The sequence below is a fragment of the Cyprinus carpio genome, chromosome A3 (genome assembly GCF_018340385.1).
Source record: "Cyprinus carpio isolate SPL01 chromosome A3, ASM1834038v1, whole genome shotgun sequence".
Classification (NCBI taxonomy): Eukaryota; Metazoa; Chordata; class Actinopteri; order Cypriniformes; family Cyprinidae; genus Cyprinus; species Cyprinus carpio.
Window position 1 is genome coordinate 24,035,791 of NC_056574.1, and position 15,161 is coordinate 24,050,951.

The 15,161-nt window shown below is 38.5% G+C and overlaps 1 protein-coding gene and 1 long non-coding RNA gene across 2 annotated transcripts; both read left to right on the plus strand.

The window, feature by feature from the left end:
* Positions 1–2,763: 2,763 nt before the first annotated feature.
* Positions 2,764–7,067, plus strand: LOC122135481. The gene is made up of 3 exons (XR_006153531.1): positions 2,764–2,857; positions 6,371–6,801; positions 6,923–7,067. It is a non-coding gene; the product is annotated as an uncharacterized LOC122135481 (long non-coding RNA).
* A 3,537-nt stretch (positions 7,068–10,604) lies between these two features.
* Positions 10,605–14,952, plus strand: apol (apolipoprotein L). The gene is made up of 5 exons (XM_042725408.1): positions 10,605–11,292; positions 12,418–13,005; positions 13,185–13,220; positions 13,431–13,529; positions 13,636–14,952. Exons 1-5 carry the CDS (start codon positions 11,282–11,284, stop codon positions 14,570–14,572), a joined length of 1,671 nt encoding a protein of 556 aa, XP_042581342.1. The 5' UTR covers positions 10,605–11,281; the 3' UTR covers positions 14,573–14,952.
* The last annotated feature ends 209 nt before the right edge of the window (positions 14,953–15,161 follow it).

The window sequence follows — 15,161 nt, forward strand, 5'->3', positions numbered from 1 at the left end:
CTCTGCAGAACAGAAAGAGAGAGAGAGAGAGAGAGAGAATGAGTTGGGGAAACACAAAGGATAAGGTAGCTCTTTGAACTGCCTCCTTTTTGTGGTTTCGTTAATTGGATGTGATTATGTAGAGTCACTTGGTAAAACTCGCCTCAGGGCACACTCTGTCTTAGGGGTAGACAGTATTTCCCTCTGCTGAAGGTCCCATAGATAACTGATACACTGGTTTGAATACACCTTGCCTTTGTGTTGTCATGTGCATTTGGTCTAACAAAGGAGTCTTGATCTAGTTTTCTGAGGTCTGAATAAATCACTCAGGAACTAGTGCCTTGCATAATGACGCATCCTTCATTTTATGTATGCAACATGGTTGATTCAGTTTAAAAAATGCAGGTTTTGGTTGGCTAAAGTGACAGTTTAGTAGCCTACATTCACACTTGGATTTTTTCTAAAATATTTTGAAAATTAGATTTTTGAATAATGATGTCTGAAGTCCTTATTGTAAAATTTAAAAGGAACAGTTCAACTAAAATAAAAAATTTCGCCAACATAAACCTATATCACATTATTTCTTCTGTGGATCACAAAATAGTGCAAGTCTGCAGCCAGACCCTCTTGAAATACTATGTTTTCTTTATATTTATTTTTATTCATTTATTTTTGTTTTGTGAAATCCTTTGAAAAAGAAAAAGTGAAAGTGACGTGACATACAGGCAAGTATGGTGACCCATACTCAGAATTCGTGCTCTGCATTTAACCCATCCAAAGTGCACACACACGACGTGAACACACACCCGGAGCAGTGGGGTTCTATGCTGTTAAATATGTACTTATGTACTTCTGTGTTTGTGGAAGAAATAAAATTAAGTACAGGTTGGAGATGATGTGAGGGTGGGTAAATGATGGCAGAATTGTGTGTGTGTGTGTGTGTGTGTGTTTAAAGGGAATTCCTTTAAATTACACTAATATGTTTAAAATACACATCATTTACTTTTAATGATTATTTCCATTTTCCAAAAACAGTTTTTACTGTCTTTTATTATATCTAATTTGTTTCTATTTCTATTTGTCATTATATCTAACGAGTTTTCTTGTGTTATGTATGGCTTTTGTGTGCTCTACTGTTCTATTAAGTAGCATTCATCTGAAACTTGAAAACAATTAGTAAATTACAGCCTGAAACCATTCCAACCAAGAAACCAACCAACAAACATTCAACTATTCTGTGGCAGTATTTTAAGTGCATGGCTCCATCAACAGGCTGTGTAGCTTGTTGCCTTACACACTGACACCAGCTACTGCAGCAGGTGTGTATCTCTGACTTCAATACCCTGAAGCAGTTCTTAACGTATTTGCACTGAGATAAAATGCTTTATTCAGTTCCTTTACTAAATAAATGAATTCAAATCATATGCTACAAAAGGCATTACGGAAAAATCACTTTTCTTGTCACTGGAATCCTGAGGATTGAAGAGTGGTGATACACTGCTCTGGATGAGGAAGCTATTGTATTGCCTGAGGGGAGACACTGACATACAACACAGTATATGACTGCATTTGACAGCCTCACACTTCTGACTTACCATCTGCCTTCACCAATTCTGCTCTTATTTTGGTGCTTGTACCCAGACACACACATACACATAAGACCTTAGCAGTCTTCCCTTTAGAAAACTAATTTGCTGTAACTACTTCCCTTGACATCAGTACAGTGGACTAGAAAGCCCTCTTTTCATCTTATGTGGGGGAGAATTTAGCTGGATGAACAGGCAGAGATATTTGCCTGTATAGATTTGATTTAACCCAAACTTTTAATAGAAAAATCCTTGCCATTTATTTTTCCAGAATAAAAAAGTCCAGTTGCATGATGTAATCTCCTTCCCTCTCTCTCTTCCATATTCTCTCGATTCTCCCACCAACCCCTCTTTCCTGCTCCCCGTTACCTTGTGTGTGAATCTCCATCCTGTTCTCAGGCTAGGGAGTACAGAGCTGAGGGAGAATCAATATGTTTTCAATTTGCAGCAGCGACTTGCTCCCTCGCATTCTAATTACAGCTTCTGCTCTTTCTAAGTCTTTCGGCAAGAGAACGAGGGAGAGAGACACCACACTGCCACCACCGTTCACGGCATATCTGAAACATCCAGCGGCTGGAGTAGGTTTCGATTGTCATAGCTTCATGCTGAATATGAGCATATGAATATGAGATCTATCTATCTATCTATCTATCTATCTATCTATCTATCTATCTATCTATCTATCTATCTATCTATCTATCTATCTATCTATCTATCTATCTATCTATCTATCTATCTATCTATCTATCAAACACCTAGCAACCACACAGAACAGCATCGCAACACCATAGTAACCACTCAAAATACCTAGCAACCACCAAAGATCCTTAGCATACATCTAGAAACCACCCTGAACACCTTAGCACTGTGATGCTAAACTTTGTATGGGCAACCACTGTTTACATTTTCTTCTTTCTTTCATTCTCTTCTTTAAAACTAGATCAAATTCTTTTTTGTTCCCAAATGTATCTAAGAAATCCATATTGTCTGTACTGTTGATTCTTTGAACCAGTATGGAAATAAAGGAACAAACCAGCCCAATAAGGAGTAAAGTTACTTGTGGTGCTGCCATGTGATGTGGTCTGTATGAATGAGAGAGAGAGAGAGATCAGTGGAACAAAGAAATAAAGCATTGGTATAGGCAAAATTTACACAGGGGCTCTGTTTCCATGGCAATGGCAGACATAACCTTACCCCTCCGCGCACACTCACACACTCTCTCACACAGACACTGATAAATACCAGGTATTACATGCCTCTTCTTCATGTGTGTATCATAAAGCTCACCCCGGGTAAGGATCTCTTCATTCTTCTACTTTAATCTTATTGATGCCCCAAGAGAAAATATCTTTTCAGGTATGTAAAATGATTGTAAAAGTGTTTCATGGCATAAATGATGCCTATTGTTTATGGTATGAGACTAACAGCGGCTTTTCAAGATGAATAAGGCTTTGCAATTTGCAATTGTATCCTTCCTGCTGTTTCTTTGTTTTTTATTTAAGTTGACTATATTGATTAAGCTGACCCCCATTGCTCTACAATATGCAGAAACATGAGACTGGATGTTTAATAAAGCCTCCACACTCTTGTCCATCTGCAACGCTGTCTCTGCTTTGAAACAAATGTGGACTTGCCATCATTTACCATCTGCCACAACAAGAAAGAAAGAAAGAAAGAAAGTGATGGATGGATGCTCAATACCCATTTATCTCTGTACATGAAAGTGAGATATGTATTGATGATGCAGTGATCCAAAATTCATACAGCTAATATAACACTACTGCACTACTGCTGACATCCTTTGTTTATATTATTAATAATAAGATTGAAAAAAAGAGAGAAGAGAGAGAAGAGGGTAGGGGTTTTGTGGTGGTGCCAACATGCACACAGGCTGCGACCAATCCAATTCTGCTTGCTTCAGTGATATTGGAATACTTGACCTTCCCAACTACTCCTTTCCCAGGAAGATTTCTCAATCCAATCCAATTAGTCTAACAGTGTGTCACCACTACACCAGTTCTGAGTACTATAAACACACAGCGGGAGGCCTCCACTCCTACTCTCACACACATATAGTCAATCACTCACATGCATAATTCATTCAATTAAAGTGTAAGTCACATTTTAAAAAACAAAGTTTTCCATGTTTCTCTGTCATGACTCTTTTCGGCCGCTTCTGATTTATGAATTCTCAGAGAGTGAGTGAGCTTTTGTAAGTTCTGGACATCAAGGGTTTAAGACAAAAAAATAAATACAAATAAAAATACACTACCACTCAAAAGTTTGGGATCAGTAAGACTTTTGATGTGACACTTTAGACTGGAGTAATGGCTGATGGAAATTCAGCTTTGCATCACATAAATAAATTATATTTTAAAGTATATTAAAATAGAAACCATTATTTTATATTGTAATAACATTTTGCAAGATTACATTTTTTTTTTCTGTATTTTTGATCAAATAAATGCAGCCTTGATGACCATAAGAGACTTCTTTAAAAAATATTACAAGTCTTACTGATCCCAAACTTTTGAGAGGTAGTGTATATATAACAGTGATTATTTAACGAATACAATGACAAATGTATCCTATCTGAATATGTATCCCATGTTGAAATATTGAACTCCAAAGACATTGTTGTTTTCAAATTGTGGCGCATGCTGCTGTATAGTTGTTATTCAGCGCCCTCGTGTGACCCATATTGTACGAATCAGTATACCTACAGAAACCTAATGACAAACCAATGGTGTGGTGCTTAAACATGCTACTGATGCTTTTTTTTTGTTAAATAATCCTCTGATAAAAATCTTAAGAGATGTAATGCCTTCTTTTATTTCAGTTGATTTTATCTAAGTCGGTTGTAGTTGTTGTGTTTCTCTTTTGTCTGTTGTTGTTGTTTCTCTTTCCTTCAGTGAATCTGCTTGTTAACAGCAGGTGTTCATCAGTGTCTAAATTCACTCATTTGTTTTCATTCACTCTATATTAATAAACTAATGTACAGAATAGTGAATGAGGGTACAGGGTGTGATTATGGAACAGTCTCTGAGTGTCAACTCAGAGAGCGCTGATAATTCACAGTATACTGTAGTAAGTTAAGTGTTTCTTAAATATGTGTGTTGTGTTGAAGCCTTAGGATTTATAATGCAATATGTTTATATTTTAGGAAAGTGATCTGGTTAAGTATCTGGTTTGTAGAGTGAATTTGCTGTTTATTATTATGTACTCATATCTGTGTTTGCATACACATAAGGTGAATTCAGGTAAAGTGGGACACTTTTTGTTAAACTTATAATTTAGATACCCAGAAGTTTTTTCTTATCTCTTCTTTATTAGCTTTGTTAACTGCAAGCACCAGCTGTAATATTTTCAGTTTAGATGTGATTTAAACAGACTTTCTCCAGATATGTGCTTTGAGACAATCCTGTTTCTGAGCTCAGCAGGCAGTTCTTTTAACCTCCTGATCTTTTTCCCCACTGATGCATTTTCAGGTGTTAGACCTTAAACAAACAGATGCCTTTCCAAATCATGAGGGCGATTCAAATTTAAATTACATTGTAGAAATATCTCAATGCAATGATGATCCAGAGATATCCAGGTGTGTGTGTGTGTCAAGTCAAGTCTGTTTTATTGTCAATTCTTCCACATGTACAGTACATACATACAGAGAATTGAAATTGCGTTCTTTTATTTAACTAACTGAAGTAGTAGAATGACGTCAGTTCTATGCTAAATGAGGTAGTGAAAGAGGTATACACACATATATATATATACACACACAGTGGGGATGTCGTGGTCTAGTGGTTAGAGAGTTTAACTCCTAACCCTAGGGTTGTGGGTTCGAGTCTTGGGCTGGCAATACCACGACTGAGGTGCCCTTGAGCAAGGCACCGAACCCCCAACTGCTCCCCGGGCGCCGCAGCATAAATGGCTGCCCACTGCTCCGGGTGTGTGTTCACAGTGTGTGTGTACGTGTGTTCACTGCTGTGTGTGTGCAGTTTGGATGGGTTAAATGCAGAGCACAAATTCTGAGTATGGGTCAGGGACTTTGTTTTGAAAGGCTTTTATTCTGTACAAAATGGCACAAAGTCACGCTTGAAATGCGTAGCCGCTACGTAAAATGCATAGGTCTGGTTATACCTGGTCTGGTGCATCTCAGTAAATTAGAATGTCATTTATTTCAGTAATTCAACTCAAATTGTGAAACTCGTGTATTAAATAAATTCAATGCACACAGACTGAAGGTAGTTTAAGTCTTTGGTTCTTTTAATTGTGATGATTTTGGCTCACATTTAACAAAAACCCACCAATTCACTATCTCAACAAATTAGAATACTTCATAAGACCAATAATATGTTTTTTTTTATGAATTGGCCTTCTGGAAAGTATGTTCATTTACTGTACATGTACTCAATACTTGGTAGGGGCTCCTTTTGCTTTAATTACTGCCTCAATCCGGCGTGGCATGGACGTGATCAGTTTGTGGCACTGCTGAGGTGCTATTGAAGCCCAGGTTTCTTTGACAGTGGCCTTCAGCTCATCTGCATTTTTTAGTCTCGTTTCTCATTTTCCTCTTGACAATACAAAACACATAAAATCTGCAACAAAGAGAATTTTAATATAGCTGGCCAGTCAAGCACACCAACACCATGGTCATTTAACCAACTTTTGGTGCTTTTCGTCCCCTTGGAATTATAAGGTTCTATCTGACATTTTTGTCAAAATTGAGTTATTCACAAGTCCGGGGTAAGTATACAGCGCGCTGCTAACAGTCCCACCACCTCTACCCCATGTGTTTCTCTGCACAGGCCCGGTGCACCCAGGATGCGATCTTCCCAGATGTCCTTCACTCCGGCGCCGGACACCACGGACCCTGGGTACACCCGCAGTGGGGGGCGTGAGCCAGGCCCCGGGTGACCACCTCTCCCCCTCCGGTCTTCGAGATCTCCACATGGAACTGCTTCGCTCCCCTCCGCGAGTCAGAACGTGACGCTGTGATCGTCGGTGACTCCATCGTCCGACACGTCCGTGCTACGTTAGCCGAAGGTAAAGTGCACACTCACTGTTTCCCTGGTGTTTGTGTTCTCGATGTTTCTGCGCAGATACCCGCGATCCTGAAGGCCGACGAGAGCCCTGGAGTGGTCGTGCTTCTCACCGGGGTTAACGACACCACGCAGCGGCAGATGGAGACACTGAAGAGGGACTTCAGGAGCTTGATCGTGTCAGGACCACTCCCCACGTATGGACGAGGACATGAAAGTTTCAGTAGATTTTTGCTTTAAATGAATGGTTATTGTCATGGTGTAAAGAACAGAAACTGCTCTTTGAAATAATTGGAATCTTTTCTGGGGGCGTTCTAGGCTTTTTCGTGCTGATGTCCTGGACCCCAGCAGAGTCGGAGCGGAACTCCTCTCGGACAACATCTCCAGGACTCTACACTCCATATGACTAGTAAACCAATTCTCAAATAACTGCTATGATGGCTTTTGTTCTACCCTCTTAAATGATAGAAGTACTTGCGCTATCCAATCTATTAAGACCGTGTCTGTTCCCCGAATAGTGAGGTCAAAATATTAATTTAATGTAGGATCCAGAAAAAACCTTATCGTGATTAAACCAGAAAAATGTAAAATAAATGAACAAAAACCATTTTTAAAGTTTGGGCTCATAAACATTAGATCACTCACACCCAAAGCAGTTATTGTAAATGAAATGATCACAGATAATAGTTTTGATGTACTCTGCTTGACTGAAACCTGGCTAAAACCAAATGATTATATTTGTCTAAATGAGTCTACACCACCAAACTACTGTTATAAGCATGAGCCACGTCAGACTGGTAGTGAGGGAGGTGTTGCAACAATATATAGTGATATTCTCAATGTTACCCAGAAAACAGGATACAGGTTTAAATCATTCGAAATACTTCTGCTTAATGTTACACTGTCAGATATGCAAAAGAAATCTATCGTATCTCTTGCTCTGGCTACTTTGTATAGACCACCAGGGCCGTATACAGAATTCCTAAAAGAATTAGGAGATTTCCTCTCAGACCTGTTGTTTACCGCTGATAAAGCGCTAATTTTCTGAGATTTTAACATTCACGTTGATAATACAAATGATACATTAGGACTTACGTTTACTGACTTAATAAACTGTTTTGGAGTAAAGCAAAATGTCACCGGGCCCACTCATCATTTTAATCATACGCTAGATTTAATTATATTGCATGAAATCAAACTTACTGATATAGATATCGTACCTCAAAGTAATGATGTTACTGACCATTTTCTTGTATTGTGCATTCTGCATATGATATTGCATATATATATACAGGTCCTTCTCAAAAAATTAGCATATTGTGAAAAAGTTCATTATTTTCATAATGTAATGATAAAAATTAAACTTTCATTGAACTTTCATTCAATGAACCAGGCTGGGAGTTTTTAAAAGCCTCAGGAATCTTTTGCAGGTGTTTAGAGTTAATTAGTTGATTCAGATGATTAGGTTAATAGCTCGTTTAGAGAACCTTTTCATGATATGCTAATTTTTTGAGATAGGAATTTTGGGTTTTCATGAGCTGTATGCCAAAATCATCAGTATTAAAACAATAAAAGACCTGAAATATTTCAGTTGGTGTGCAATGAATCTAAAATATATGAAAGTTTAATTTTTATCATTACATTATGGAAAATAATGAACTTTTTCACAATATGCTAATTTTTTGAGAAGGACCTGTATATAATGATATTAACTATTTGGCTTTGCATTATCGTCCGGGCAGAACTATTGTTCTAGCCACCAAAGACAGATTCGCAAATAACCTGCCGGATTTATCTCAACTGCTCTGTGTACCCATAAATACAGATGAACTAGACAAAATGACTGGCAACATGGGCACTATCTTCTCTAATACATTAGAAGCTGTCTAATACATTAGAAACAGTAATACCCACTCTCTCAAGAAAGAAACTCGAAGTCTTGAGCGCAAATGGAGGAAAACTAACTTGGAAGTTTTTAGAATTGCATGGAAAAACAGTATGTCCAGGTATAGACAGGCTCTAAAAACTCCCAGGGCCGAGCATGTCCACATACTCATAGAAAATAACCAAAACAATCCAAGGTTTTTATTTAACACAGTGGCTAGATTAACATATAACCAGACGCCACCCGATCTAAATATTCCCTCACAGTTAAATAATAATGACTTTATGAATTTCTTCACTGATAAAATAGATAACATCAGAAATACAACAACAAATGTAGATTCTACAGCGTCTAATACTTCAGTTTTTTTTCAACGCACCCAAAGATAAACTGCAGTGCTTTACAACTATAGGACAGGAAGAGCTAAATAAACTTATCACTGCATCTAAACCAACAGCATGTTTATTAGATCCTGTACCCACTAAATTATTAAAAGAGTTGTTACCTGTAGCAGAAGAACCGCTTCTCAATATTATTAACTCGTCGTTATCTTTAGGTCACGTCCCAAAACCATTCAAGCTGGCGGTTAATAAGCCTCTTATTAAGAAACCACAACTAGATCCTAGTGCACTGGCAAATTATAGAACCATTTCCGATCTTCCATTTATGTCTAAAATTTTAGAAAAAGTTGTGTCTGCTCAATTGTGCTCCTTCCTGCAAAAACATTATCTCTATGAAGAATTTCAGTCGGGTTTCAGGCTCCATCATAGCACAGAAACTGCACTTGTTAAAATTACAAATGACTTGCTTCTTGCGTCAGACCAAGGCTGGATCTCACTGCTAGTTTTATTTAATCTTAGTGCTGCGTTCGACACTATTAGATCACGACATACTCATAGATCGATTACAAAACTATACATGTATTCAAGGGCAGGCTTTAAGATGGTTTAGATCCTACCTGTCCGATCGCTACCACTTTGTTTATTTAAATGGGGAGTCATCTCATTTATCACCAGTAAAATATGGAGTGCCACAAGGATCTGTCCTAGGTCCTCTGCCATTTTCAATATACATGTTGCCACTTGGTAATATTATTAAAAAATACGGGATTAGTTTCCACTGCTATGCTGATGATACTCAACTATATATCTCAACAAGACCAGATGAAAATTCTAAATTATCTAAGATAAAAGAGTGTGTTAAAAATGTAAAAGATTGGATGACAAATAATTTTCTCCTATTAAATTAAATAAGACAGAGATATTACTTATTGGACCTAAAAACATTACACAGAATCTCGTAGATTACAATTTGCAACTAGACCGATGTACTGTTACTTCCTCTACAGTCAAAAATCTGGGTGTTATGTTAGACAGCAAATTGTCTTTTGAAAAACATATTTCCCATGTTATAAAAACAGCATTCTTCCATCTTAGAAACATTGCCACGCTATGAAACATGTTACCTGTTTCTGATGCAGAAAAGCAAGTTCATGCATTCATGACATCTAGATTGGACTATTGTAATGCTCTGCTAGGTGGTTGTCCTGCATCTTCAATAAAGAAGCTACAGGCAGTCCAAAATGCAGCAACTAGAGTCCTTACCAGGTCAAGAAAATATGATCGTATTACCCCAATTCTACAGTCTCTGCACTGGCTACCTATTAAGTTCCGTATCAGTTACAAAATATTATTACTTACTTATAAGGCCCTTAATGGTTTAGCTCCTGCGTACCTAACTAGTCTTCTACCACGCTACAATCCATCACACTCCCTAAGGTCACAAAACGCTGGACTTTTGATAGTACCTAGGATAGCAAAGTCCACTAAAGGAGGTAGAGCTTTTTCGCATTTGGCTCCCAAAGTCTGGAATAGCCTCCCTGATAATGTTCGGGGTTCAGACACACTTTCTCTGTTTAAATCTAGATTAAAAACATATCTCTTTGGCCGAGCATTCAAATAATGCATCTCATAATTTTGGACTGCAGTTATATCTGATCAATATAAATATATATATATATAATACCCTCATTGGGGGCTGAGCCCCCCTAAAATGAAAATCCTAGAAGTCCCTGGCTCCATCTCAATGTTGCTATGCTAAATACAGTCATCCATTTGAATGCAAATACTTAACGCACATCTCAACTGTTCTCGACATTTAAAAGTACTTTTTAAAGCAGGTTTAAACCTTTTAGGAAATTAATATAATCTACTCGCTCCCGAAGTGAGCGCCCATACATGAGTTTACGGTGCCCTCATGTGGACGGAACAAACACTTCATTGTCCCAAAAAGCATGTGAGAGCTGTGGGCCTGTGGAATGTCAGTGTCATCAGACCATACAGAGCAGAGGTGGAAATTCTAGGTTTAGAAAATTAAAGTCCTCCACAATATTTTGTTCCAGTCACCTGGATTTGCTAATTAGCACGGTTTTTCAGCCAGGAGGTAGAACTAATTAGTGAACAGTTGGCTGAGTTCATGAGTGGAATAAACATATGGCAGGACTTCTACTTTCTGACCCCTGGGATTTCCATCTCTGATTCAAAGCTAACATGTGATTTCTTTTCATGAGAGTTGCATTTCTGTTTCGAGTGGGTTTAACCGGTTGTTAACATACAATTGTTTTGAATCCTTGGATCTCTGTCGCTACGGGCGGAGCAAGAAAAAATAGAAAAGAAAACGAAACTTAAACCTCCGTCCGGAGCAAAAACAAAAGATTCCTCTCTTGGTTTCTCACCTCAGTTCGGCAAGTGTCAATACCTCAACTTTCCATCTGCAGACTACTCTGAAAAACGATGGACACCAGGTGGGTCTTATTTGTAATCTTTAAATCAATAGTTTTCTTTTCTTTTCTTATAGTCACACAAAGTTAAGTAAAAAGTAAAAACCCATGTCGGAAGCCATATTTTTCAAATAGAGAGAGAGAGAGAGACAGCGAGAGAAAAGCGTAAACAACGTTAAAGGTCTAAAATACGTTTTAACGTGAATTAAGATCAGTCTGGCGAAGTGTAAAGAATTAAACAATGTTTTCTTCACGTTACCATCACATTAAACAACAACCTGGAATGCAGAAAAACAAGTTAGCTAATTTTTTCTTTCCATGTAGCTGTATAGTTTTGTTTTTGGGGTGTGAAATTTAATGTAACTTCTAAAAGCTCTTATTATTGGTGAATAACTTTGGGTTCTGCACTGTTAAAAATTATACAAGATTTGTTTTAATCTATTTAACTAACAGGCTGATAATAGGGCTTTATCCGTATTGGTGGCAGTTTGCCAGTGTTTCTTAATTATCCAAAACATCCGGGACAGGCCCGCGTGTCAGGTGTTGTGGCCAGTTTTGACCCACTGCCAAATTATTACCCCCCTCGTTCAAATCGCTACCTGATTGCCTTAACCTAACCCCACCCCTAATCCTAACCCTTCCTCCAAACCTACTCCTAAACCTACCAATACTAGGGGGGAAATAATCTAGCAGGGGGTCAGAATTGGGCACAACATGGGGCCTGATCCTGGACCAGACAAACAAGCATGTTAGTCGACATCTGTTTCAGGCAAATGATAACAAATTGTACAAATTGTCAGTGGCAGATTCTTAAAACTGAATATTTGGTAATATCCATAGCATGAAACAGGTTGTTTGCCAAATGTCATGGACTGAATTTTTCGTTTGTAAGAAGAAACCCAACCATGAAACTAAACGCCCCACAATAAACTGTAGTCAAAAGCTTAACCTAAATATTAAGATATTAGATATCTTAAGAGGAACTATAAAATAGCTGTTTTCAGAGTAGCTGTTGTATGGCAGTTTAGGATGACCTACTTAGTAGTTTAAGCTGTTATTCCAGAACTGTTTTAAAATGCATTAATCACTTATTTATTCAAAGAAAAAATACCACTGTTACTAACTAAACTCCTCTGTTTTGATTCTCAGGGAACAACTACAGGAGCTCCTGTCAGAGTATGTAGAGGAGACACTCATCTGCATTTCCACAGTGAGGGACTTCTGTGACAAACAACAAAAATGGACCCTTCAGAGAGAGACAGAGCTGGATAACATCAGAGACATCAAGGACAGAGCAGACCAAGTCAGTCTTAAGTTTGACCACGTTAAGCGCTCTGAGAACAAAGCCAAGGCTTTTGGGGAATTCCTGTGGAATGGTTTAACTCAAGTCACAGCTGACTCCAGATATCAGGAGCTGGAGAAGGAACTGGGCGCTGTCCTGAAGGACACACTTGAGGGGCTGGAGAAACTTCACCACTTTCTGGATGCAGTGGAGAAGCTCACAGTCACCTCACTGTTTGTCTTCACTGGACGGAGCTTCTTGCCAAAAGGACAGAGTCCTGAAAGTGTGCGATCGGTCATCACAGCCGCCAGAATGGCTTCTCCTCTCCTCATCCACTTTAAACGAAATGCAGAAACCTTCTTCCTTCCTTCACTTAATAACCTGGACGTCCTGGCCTTTCAACTAGACAAATATATGCGTATCACTGAACAGATCTGTCTGAAGATGGAGAAGAAGTTAGTTTCTGACATTCTTGCAATGTTGATTTTAAAAGGATAGTTATCTGATTGTAAACAACTTAATACAGACAGATTATTGAATCATCTCAGTGGTATTTACTAAATCACCTAAGGCTTAGTTCCATAATTTCATTGATTATTAATATATTTTATGTATTATTTTTTTTTTCTCACAGATCTAAGAGTGTTTTCTGGTCTGACGATATCCATAGGTAAGTAATACAAGTAATTATTTAAAGATGTGGAGATTTTATATACATACATACATACACATTAGCAAATGTATCAATTTATTTGCCTTATTAATGTATTGGCTGATGCATTATCACACTTTAAGAAGGTATTTTCCCTCGTCTCTTGTGAAATTTGAGGTACAGTAGAAAAACTGGTGAGTGTTTGTTAATCATACTGAAACTTTACAGTTTGAAGAAGGGTGAGCCTGTAGTGAAGTTCAACTTAACCTTAAGTGAGGACTCCATGCAAAAAATGCTTAATCATTTGAAGCAGTTATGCAAAATAAGGTGAGACCTTTTTTTTTTTTTAAATATCATGATCAGCTGTTTTCTTCAGTCTCGGGTGCATTGTCAATGGTGGCTTTAAACTCTTATCTTTTCTATTATTATCTAGGATGGATCTGCACACCAGGCTGACCTTCATTTTTCAGGAACACGCTCTGCACTTCATTGGTGTGTTCAGTCAGCGCCGCTCTAGAATGGAGCAGTTCCTGACAGATCTGGAGGAGAGTGCAGTTCAGCTGGACAGGATGAAGATGGGGGCTAGTATCTCCACTGTGACTGGCAGTTCAGTTGGGATAGCAGGTGGTGTCTTGTCCATCGTTGGTCTTGCTCTTGCCCCCGTCACTGCAGGAGTGTCACTGGCTCTGACACTGACCGGTGTTGGTCTGGGGGTGACCAGTGGTGTCAATAGTCTCGTCACAGGCATCACTGAGGCAGCGGTCAACACCCACCATGGGAAAAATGCACAGAACATTTTCCAGAGATACATGGATGATGTGGGGAAGATTCTAGACTGTCTGGAGCAGGCCAGTAATGAGGTGCGTTTAGAGGGACTTGATGTTGTAGATATGATGATTGGAGCAGGAAGGTTGATAGCTCGTGCTGGAGGAGTGGCCAAAAGTATTGATGTCCTGGTAGATGCAGCCTCAGCTGTTAAAGTTCTCAAAAGTGAGGAGGTGATTGCAACTGCAGCGAAGGTCGGGCTCCAGGAGGCACAAAGTGCACGCAGCATTCCCAAACTCGCTGCAGACCTCCCTGACATTGGGCAGCTGGCAAAAGGGACGCCACTAGCGCTCTCGAAGTCTGCTAGAGCTGGATTCATCACTCTAAATGCCCTCTTTATTGGGATAGATGTCCTATTTATTTGCAAAGATAGTATAAGTCTGGCCAAAGGGAGCAAGAGTGAGGCTTCTCAGCTCATCCGCTCCAGAGCAGCTCTGTGGAAATCTGAGCTGGAGGCCTGGCAGAAGATCCATGATTCCTTATGCATAGGAGTATGGAGGTTTAGGAAGAGCCAGGAAGTGTTGGAGCAACTGTTTCTGCCTTAAATTAGTTTGAGTAATTTGCTACTAAATTACTTTTCAAGATTCAAGAAGAGTTGAGATGAACAAGAAATATTTGTATTTAACAGAATGAATGCAACCATTACAGTTAGATATTCTGTCCTGTAACACTAACCAATTATCAAAACTTGTCATTTCAAGCTGTCTGACTGACTTGTTATTAATTCTTGTTAGTAAAATGTAAGCTTTACATAGATCTGCTCAATGTATAGCACATAGTAAATTCATGTTTAAAATCATAACTTAAAAAAAAAGTCATACTGGTCTAAGCGACGTCCAAGTTTAAAAATCTGTTTATTCTATACATTTGTACATGTTTTACATGTCAAAAAAACGTTTGTATATAATTAAAAAAATTATTGCAATTATGTGTGTCTTATGTGTTGAGGACTTATGATTCACAATGGAGTGTTTATATTTTGGACAAGTAGTCTGGTTAGATCTCACCTGTAGATCTGAGTAAAAGCATTTGCTGTTGTGCATTGTTTGCTCTTAGGGTGGTGTGAGTTTCAATTGCTTCAGTTAAACACTGACAGATCGAATGATGTGATAAAATGGGTGTATAAGCATAAAC